Here is a 9,269-nt window from a genome sequence, read left to right as displayed (position 1 = left end):
AAGATGGCGGCTGTTTACCGTAGTTGCGAGACCGAAACTTTATGAAAATGAATCTTAATATTAATCCATATATAAAGCGCACCGGGTTATAAGGCGCACTGTCAGCTTTTGAGAAAATGTGTGGTTTTTAGGTGCGCCTTATAGTGCGGAAAATACGGTATACTGAATTTCGGGAGAAAATTTGTCCTGGGAGGTTTTCGGGAGAGGCGCTGAATTTCGGGAGTCTCCCGGAAAATCCGGGAGGGTTGGCAAGTATGGTGTAGGTCTAGAATCTAAATAGGAGACAGTAGCAAATTCTAAAGTGTAGACTGAGAAAGAATAAATGAGCACAGACCGGAGAGATGTCTGCTAAACCTACGACTTTATAAAGTGTCCTTAGTCTTCTTTTCTGGGACCGGCTCATCCTGGTCCCTTGGAGACTGGTCCCTCGCCAGACTGCTAGAAACAACTTGTAGCAACACTCCCTATTAATGACAAAAATACAAAGAGGAAGTCAAATGGACTGTCAATCAAGTCGGTGCCGTCATTCAGCAGCCCCAAATGAGGGCTGACTCTGCAGTCGGTCTGGGCGATAAAACGATATCGATACATGTTGCGATAGACACGTAATCGTACGCAAAATGCATTGAGTATTTCTTTCTTCTTGGTAGGAAGAAAGCGTAAGAATAGAAGCAGGGTTGGTTGCATGAACAAAGGCACTCGCTCTCTGGTCATTGTGGATCCAAGAAGAAAAGTCACCTGACCAAGATGGCACGTCCATCCATCCATCCATCTTCTTCCGCTTATCCGAGGTCGGGTCGCGGGGGCAGCAGCCTAAGCAGGGAAGCCCAGACTTCCCTCTCCCCAGCCACTTCGTCCAGCTCCTCCCGGGGGATCCCGAGGCGTTCCCAGGCCAGCCGGGAGACATAGTCTTCCCAACGTGTCCTGGGTCTTCCCCGTGGCCTCCTACCGGTCGGACATGCCCTAAACACCTCCTTAGGGAGGCGCTCGGGTGGCATCCTGACCAGATGCCCGAACCACCTCATCTGGCTCCTCTCGATGTGGAGGAGCAGCGGCTTTACTTTGAGCTCCCCCCGGATGACAGAGCTTCTCACCCTATCTCTAAGGGAGAGCCCCGCCACCCGGCGGAGGAAACTCGTGATCTTGTCCTTTCGGTCATAACCCAAAGCTCATGACCATAGGTGAGGATGGGAACGTAGATCGACCGGTAAATTGAGAGCTTTGCCTTCCGGCTCAGCTCCTTCTTCACCACAACGGATCGATACAGCGTCCGCATTACTGAAGACGCCGCACCGATCCGCCTGTCGATCTCACGATCCACTCTTCCCTCACTTGTGAACAAGACTCCAACAAGATGGCACGTTTTGGAATTTTTTTCAAAGGGACCACAACCAGACCAATGTGCATGTACGAGCCAGTCTGCCCCACAACAAGACGGTAGAGGAAAAAAAAGGGAACTTATTGACTACAACGTTGGACTCTCGCAAAGAACTTTGGGTCAAACGTCACAAATTGTGCTCAATTCCAAACGGCTGGTTTGGAGGAAGTATGAAGGAAGGCAAAATTGTTTTATAAACATCTCCACCATGCCTCCATGCTTCTAGTTCACATGTAGGACTCATGCAGATCCCAAATACACAAAAAACGCTACCAAAAGGTTGCTTTTGCATTATAGAGCCCCTTGAATAAAAACTAGGATTATATTGGGTACAACAAGATTATTCCCTTTGAGTCCAGATAAAACACAAATAAATGTAATAGACAGATGGTGAGCTACTCACCAACCCATGCATGGAGATCCTCAAGGCGGTCTTGCATCAGCTCTTCATACTCCTGGTCGTTGTCCTTCAACTTCTCCATGATCTTGTCGAGCTCCTTCTGGTCTTTGTCCAGTGCAGCCTGGCCCAAACTAATCCAAACCTTCTTCTTCTCCTTGTTCCTATTCAACACTTTCCTCGACTGTTCCACCATCTCCCTTGCCTTCTCCTTGGTCTGTTCCAACATGTTCTGGTCTTCAACCAGCGTCTTCTCTATCTGCTTCTTCTGCCCCTCAACTGAAAAGGGATATCTCAAACGTTTTCATTTTTGAAGTTACGTTTTGTTATGTTTGTCTCAGATGGTAGGACCACTTACGTTGCTTCTTCTCCATTCTGAGAAAAGCCATTCTGTAGACCCTTGTCGTTTCATCCTTGGAATCCAACTCATCCTGAATACATTTCTGGTCATCCGGGTCTAATTTATACAATACTTGTCGCATGGCCTATAGATAGAAACAAACAATACACGAGAGACGGTATTAGTACGTATCAAAAAGCCAGCATCAATACATGACCTGAAGAATGTGGCGTGTGATGTCACGAGTCTGGCACACCTGGTTATAGTTGCCAATCAAGCTGTTCTATATGCCAGCCTCGCCCTCCAGTCAGGGCTTGAGGATTGTTTCGTGTCACCTTTATGACATGTGTTGCTGGTTGCTTCCTGTCATTAATACTAAAAAACATGTATCTTACCTGCACCTCGTCCACCTGTCCCCTGCAGCTTGGGTTCACAACCACTGGAGCCGTGAGAGTTTGTGACAGAATCCTTGAGGCAGAAAGTGACCTCGCATGGATGGCGGTCGGCGACAGGGAGTCAACCTTTTGGACTGCACATTTCCCGGAGGACATGAAGGCCAGATGTGTGCAACCCAGGGCAAGCTCGTTCCTTCACCCTTAAGCTCGGCGAATACCAGCTCCCAAGCTTTCTGTTTCTTAGTTTCCCAAAGACCGAGGCCCGCCTTCTCCTACCCCGAGGCTTCCCAAAGCCTTAGCTTTACCTGTGCCCTGTGCTTTCGAAAGTCTACGCGGTGCTGTTCCTCTGCTAGTGACTCGTCAGCTCAAAACTCCACTTCCTGCTGGTCGGGTTACAGCTCCTTTGGAGCCCACCGCGCTGTCCATACTAGCAGCTGTGCAGTGGAAGACGCACAGCTCTGCTCATCGCCGATGTACCCGTCACGGACGACATCGTCTTCCGTGGCTCTGCTCCGGATGTCATCTCCAGAAGGTTCGCTTCTAGCGACACCGTCACCTCCAGCGGGGCCACAACCTCCACAAAGGCCAACAAAGCTCCCACTCCGCGTTCGACCTGAACAACAGTCGATGCAGCGCCAAACTTATTGCCCTTCTCGTTGGCCGCGGGGGCGGCTTTTTCATGGGCGCCTTCCACGCCATTAGCGGCGACACCCAGAACTTAGGTGTAGAATTCAGCAGCTGCTGATGTTTGGTTTTCGCTTACGTCTGCCTCCTCTTCTGCCATGGATATGGCCATTCCGTGTACGTCCGCCTCGTCAGCCGCAGCAACGTCTGGCCCCCATGAAGCCCAAGGAGGCAAGGTGGGTTCCCCCTTCACTAGGCTCATCACTCATAGGAGTGGGTTTAGAGGTCAGGTGCAATGTGACCTAGGTGGCAGTCGAATGCAGGATCCTTGACGGTCGGATCCCTGGCTACATATACTAGCTTTTGAGACGTGGACCATCACCAATCTGGGGAGAAGGAAACTATTCTGGTACCGAGGTGGAGAAGTTCCGGCAAGATGGAGCCGGACTCACTTTAATGCAGAGCAAGGGCTCTGGAACCAGTCTTCTGTAGAGGGGCTGGACACTCTTCCACTCTGGCGTTGCAAGAAGTGAGAGGCGACGGGTGAAGGTGACAATAAGAGCCTGTGCATTTGAGTTTAACCCAGTAGACGAGAGGGTAGCTTCCTTTCACCTCTGGAAGGGGGGCTGGGTCCTATCTGATGTTTGCACTTACGCACTAAACAGTGGTTCAGCGTACCTGCCCTTTTTATACTCACTTAAGTGAGTACTGGACAGTGCACCCACAGATAATTCCCTTGTTCTCACATTGGCAACAGTGAAACCTGAGACCTTTTTCCACCAAAAGTTCATCAATCAACACACCTGCTGCTGATAAAAGCCAGATCCTGTGCTGGAACGTAGTCTCTGCTTGCAGTAAGCTTCACATCTCTGGCTTCTCACCTTGTTTGCTCACTCTCAGTGTCCTTCCGCCCTTGTGCTCATTTGTCCTTGTCGATTCCCTTGTTTCCTCAGAATTCAATCCATCGCCTTGGAAGTGAGCTTTGGGTCTCACTTCCCTGGACCCCCTCTGGGTTCTGACTGGCTCCCTCGATCCTCGACCCCCACTTTTGACACAGACCTCTTGACGCCTCTCTCAGCCCCACGGACCTCCCGGATTCGCCTACCAGCCTCGCCCTACTGGACGTGTCGCCTTCTCACTCAACACGCACTTACAACAACCCCTGGTAATATTCATTGTAGCGCTTCACGTAGTCCCGCAACATACACAGTAGCATACACACTCCACGTAGTCCCGCAACATACACAGTAGCATACACACTCCACCGCATCATCAAGCTCACAATAAATCTGTTGAGCTTTACCCCTGTTGCTGTGTAGTCTCCTTCCCACGCCGTACACAACAATCCTGCAGGTGAACAGGCTAATTGGGAACAGGTGGGTGCCATGATTGGGTATAAAAGCAGCTTCCATGAAATGCTCAGTCATTCACAAACAAGGACGGGGCGAGGGTCACCACTTTGTCAACAAATGCCTAAGCAAATTGTTTAAGAACAACATTTCTCAAGCAGCTATTGTAAGGAATTTCGGGATTTCACCATCTACGGTCTGTAATATCATCAAAATCACTGCAGGTAAGCCATGATCTTACGGACCTTGGATCCCTCAGGCGGTACTGCATCAAATAGCCCAATCGGTGTGTAAAGGATATCACCACATGGGCTCAGGAACACTTCGGAAAACCACTGTCAGTAACTACAGTTGGTCGCTACATCAGTAAGTGCAAGTTAAAACTGTACTATGCAAAGCCGAAGCCATTTATCAACAACACCCAGAAACGCTTCGCTGGGCCCGAGCTCATCTAAGATGGTCTGATGCAAAGTGGAAAAGTGTTCTGTGGTCTGACGAGTCCACATTTCAAATTGTTTTTGGAAACTGTGGACGTCGTGTCCTCCGGCCCAAAGAGGAAAAGAACCATCCGGACTGTTCTAGGTGCAAGGTGTAAATGGCAGCATCTGTGATGGTATGGGGGTGTATTAGTGCCCAAGGCATGGGTAACTTACACATCTGCACCAGATGTGCAATAGTCATATTGCTTTGTGCGAGTGAACCAAGTGAACCAGGGAGTGACTCATAGGCACTGGAGGGAGTAAAAAGAATCAAGTTTACCGTCACTACTGCAGGTTATTAATATGTTAGCATACCTGACTGACCACCTTGTACTCCCTCTTTGCCGGACTTTGACCCGCCTTCTGTGGTCCACTTTGCGTAAGTCCTTCCAACAAGTCAGCCAGTAAGGTGTTTCGGCAGAGCTCCGGCCTGGGGTTGAAAGCCTGTCGACATTGAGGGCACTTGAAGGCCCCCGATTTGTTTTGTTGGTCCCAGCAGAGGCGGATGCAGTCGGAGCAGTAACTATGGCCGCATGGAATGGTCACTGGATCCTTCAGGACATCCAGGCACACCGAGCAGTTGAACTGGTCTCTGTCCAGGACCACCCGGCCATGAGCCATCCTTCAAAAAGACACAAGAAAGGAGATGTGTGAAATTGTTATCGCCGCAAATATGAAAATATTACCGCCATTGGTTTGTGTTGTTCTGGTTTTAAAAGACATGTTCTGACTCGTGACCCCATCCAGCTCCCCCACCTTGTCAAAATCCTCCCAAATGTGTTCCGAGCGTCCTGTGTTGGTTTTGTTGTTCTTCTTCTTAGCGTCCTCCTTTATTTACCTTCTTACTGCTCGGAATGCCTGAGCTCACGCACCTGTTTCTGTTTGTTAAAGGGGAACGGCACTCTTATTAAGACGTGACCACGGACTGTCAGGTTCAAACACTGATGACATCAATTAAACAGACAAGAAGCAAGGAATCATGCAGAGACAGAGTTCAATTTGGCTCAATGAGGAGAGACGTTTGGGGCTGTACTCTAGTTACAGAAACAACCTACGCTCTAAAGTCCTGCCCACGTGCTCCTCTATTTATTCGGGAGGTCCCTGGTTGCATCACTGAGGCTGCTTCTGAAGGAAGGGGGGGTAATCTCAACAGCCCCAGTTAGACACAATATATGACTATTCATGGAATGCAAATGTGCTGACACTCGTGATATCGCCCGCTGATTATTACTCACTGCAGACTTCATGAGAGAACATAAACATGATAACATCACTTACTGTACAAGGTCTGCGGCCATTATATTGCCGACTGTTCGGATATTCACTTATTCCAATTTAGATGATATAATCCTCGCCAAGAAACGGGAGGAGGAACCAAGCATCTTTCCGGGTCTAAATTGGCTGTCAAAGTGTACCAACTTGTCGGTATACGTCCTCATCCTTCTACTATCCAGGTGAGAGTCATGATTTATGATCTACAATAAAGTTTGACAAACGAGGAAGCAGCTGATCAGTCGATCATGTCGACATGGGCACGTAGTGTTGTCCCCATACCAATATTTTGGTACCGGTACCACAATGTATTCCGATATTTTTCTAAATAAAGGGGACCACAAAAAATGGCATTGTCTTTATTGCACTATGTGGAGCGGGGTGTGGAAGGGCCGGCCTCGAAGCACAGCTAGCAGGCGATTGGATTACCCAGCTGGGGCTGTCACGGCGGGGTCGCATCATTATGCGGGGTCGTTCTCCCAGGAAGGCAGACGGACTAAAATCAGAGAAGCACCAAAAACAGAAAAAACAGGGAACTGTGGCATGAAACTAGCAAAACTTACGTGACGAGAGCATGAAGCAACCAATGACGCCAGGCCGACTCACTGGCAAAGGCAGGCTTAAATAATGCCTCTGATTAGTGCTCGGGTAGCAGGTGTGCTGCCGAACACTAATCAGAGACAGGTGAACATAATTAGCAACCATGGCAACCAGAACAAACTCAGGGAAGTGCACAAACAGGAACTAAAAGGAGTCCAGAACATAACTAAACAAAACATGATCTAGACCACGGATCATGACAGAGACGCCCCCTTAAGGACAGATTCCAGATGTCCAAAAAAAAGACAAAAACCAAGCAGGGTCAAAAGTCACACCAAGATTCCACGCCAGACTCGTCGTCTGCTTCCACGCCTGCCATGACGAGGACGCGCGCTACTTCCACGCCTGCCACGACGACGCGCCCGCCTCCTTGTCGGTCTGTCACGGATGTGGCCTTTCCCGGGTCGTCCGCCACGCCAAGTATGCCGACCTCCTCGTCTGCCACGGATGTGGCCGTTCCCGGGTCGTCCACCTTGTCAGGTGCAGCGGCGTTCTAACTCTTCCCCGGTGGATTCGGGGCCACTTGTCTGGCGACCCACCGCCAAGTCCCCCTCCCATGACTCTTGGTCGTTGCTTTGTTTGTACATCTGGGATCTGTCCTTAAGGGGGGATGTATGTCATGTCTTTTGTTCATGTTTTGTTTGGCTTTGTTCTGTTTAGTTTTTGGACTCTTTTTAGTTCTTGTTTTCACTCCCTTGCTTTGTCACCATGACGACCATCAGTGTCACCTGTTCCACGTTCGGACTCACGCACCTGCTGTTTATCATGTCACGACTATTTAAGCTTGTAGTTGCCAGTGTTGCGCTTTGAACCAGTTGCTTCCTCCCAGGGAATTCAAGTCACAAGTCGCTCCCAAGCTCTTTACGACACTTAAAGCTGAGTTGAAAAACCACCAGAGACAGAATAGGTATTTTGTAATATATTTGCAAAGCTTTGCATATATACATTGAGACCAGTCCAGCATAGAACATTCAATTGCGTCGCCAAGATGGTCTGCTCCCCCCGACCAAACCCTCTCCCCTCTTAAGTCTCTCTAGTCAAAACACATGCCCGTTATCTCTCTTTCTTACATTCCAAAGCTTCAAGGTTAACACACACAGTTTACTTGCAGACAAACAGAAAGAGAACAAATGGAAAAACACGAGTTGTTTTCAAATATGACTATTAATTAAAAGAAGTAACACTTAAATTTGGATATATGTAAATATCTGCCTCCGACACCAGGCAGTCGGCCTGGCGACATTACCCTTGCTACTTCTGATACTCATGCCTGTCATAGTTTATGCTTCATGCCATGCCACGTCAGTTTTGTTTGTTCATGTCACAGTTAGCGAGTTTTGTTTCATGTTCATAGACTTCAGATTTGATATCCAGATATTGATGAATAGAATACATAATATAGATCCAAGGCAATAGAAATGCAAGAAATGAAAGCAACAACTTACGTTTAGTTCTTTGTACAGGAAGTGGACCAAGGTGAAGGATGGTTCCAAGTTGGATATTCAACAGCTATTCTGACTCCAACCATAGGACTGTTTGGTGAACAGTCCTATGGTTCCAAAAGCTCACTCCCTCGACCAGTCAGACCTGTTTGTCAAACCCTTCAGCGTACTATTTCTGTTTTGTTTTCATGCCGGCCAGACAAATCCAATGTGTCAACACAGTGGGACATCAAGAAAGACTCCCGGCCAGAACGATCCCCAGGTTCCTTTTTTTTTTGAGGGTTGGAGGGGCCTATCCCCAGGTGCATGCCTTTGGAGGTGGAAGGGGCCTATCTCCAGGTTCATGTTTTTGGAGGTGGGAGGGGCCTATCCCAGGTTCTTTTTTTTTTAAGGTGGGAGGGGCCTATCCCCAGGTGCATGTCTTTGGAGATGGGAGGCGCCTATCCCCAGGTTCCTTTTTTTTTAAGGTGATAAGGGCCTATCCCCAGGTGCATGCCTTTGGAGGTGGGAGGGGCCTGGCCCCGGGTGCATGTTTTTTGGAGGTGGGAGGGGCCTATCCCCAGGTGCATGTCTTTGGAGATGGGAGGCGCCTATCCCCAGGTTCCTTTTTTTTTAAGGTGATAAGGGCCTATCCCCAGGTGCATGCCTCTGGAGGTGGGAGGGGCCTGGCCCCGGGTGCATGCCTTTGGAGGTGGAAGGGGATTATCTCCAGGTTCATGTTTTTGGAGGTGGGAGGGGCCTATCCCCAGGTTCTTTTTTTTTTAAGGTGGGAGGAGCCTATCCCCAGGTGCATGCCTTTGGAGGTGGAAGGGGATTATCTCCAGGTTCATGTTTTTGGAGGTGGGAGGGGCCTATCCCCAGGTTCTTTTTTTTTTAAGGTGGGAGGGGCCTATCCCCAAGTGCATGTCTTTGGAGCTGGGAGGCGCCTATCCCCAGGTTCCTTTTTTTTTTTAAGGTGATAGGGGCCTATCCCCAGGTGCATGCCTTTGGAGG

The 9,269-nt window shown here is 49.1% G+C and overlaps 1 protein-coding gene across 1 annotated transcript; it reads right to left on the bottom strand.

Moving 5' to 3' along the window:
* On the bottom strand, nt 1-8,551 carry LOC133575891 (uncharacterized). The gene is made up of 5 exons (XM_061928794.2): nt 8,280-8,551; nt 5,278-5,584; nt 2,134-2,260; nt 1,782-2,054; nt 1-464 (listed from the first exon to the last, which is right to left on the bottom strand). The coding sequence occupies exons 2-5, from the start codon at nt 5,581-5,583 to the stop codon at nt 439-441; spliced, it is 732 nt and encodes a 243-aa protein (XP_061784778.1). The 5' UTR covers nt 5,584; nt 8,280-8,551; the 3' UTR covers nt 1-438.
* Nucleotides 8,552-9,269: the final 718 nt, after the last annotated feature.

The sequence above is a fragment of the Nerophis lumbriciformis genome, linkage group LG33 (genome assembly GCF_033978685.3).
Source record: "Nerophis lumbriciformis linkage group LG33, RoL_Nlum_v2.1, whole genome shotgun sequence".
Lineage (NCBI taxonomy): Eukaryota > Metazoa > Chordata > Actinopteri > Syngnathiformes > Syngnathidae > Nerophis > Nerophis lumbriciformis.
Note: the sequence above shows the minus strand (reverse complement) of the source record. Positions and strands in the feature narration are given on the sequence as shown.

Excerpts from the sequence above, each read along its gene's own strand:
- LOC133575891 (XM_061928794.2), bottom strand. The coding sequence starts at position 5,583 with ATGGCTCATGGCCGGGTGGTCCTGGACAGAGACCAGTTCAACTGCTCG. Across the intron at positions 2,055-2,133 it reads CAGAATGGAGAAGAAGCAAC|TTGAGGGGCAGAAGAAGCAG; the intron begins GTAAGTGGTCCT and ends ATCCCTTTTCAG. Across the intron at positions 465-1,781 it reads GGATCTCCATGCATGGGTTG|GGAGTGTTGCTACAAGTTGT; the intron begins GTGAGTAGCTCA and ends TGTCATTAATAG.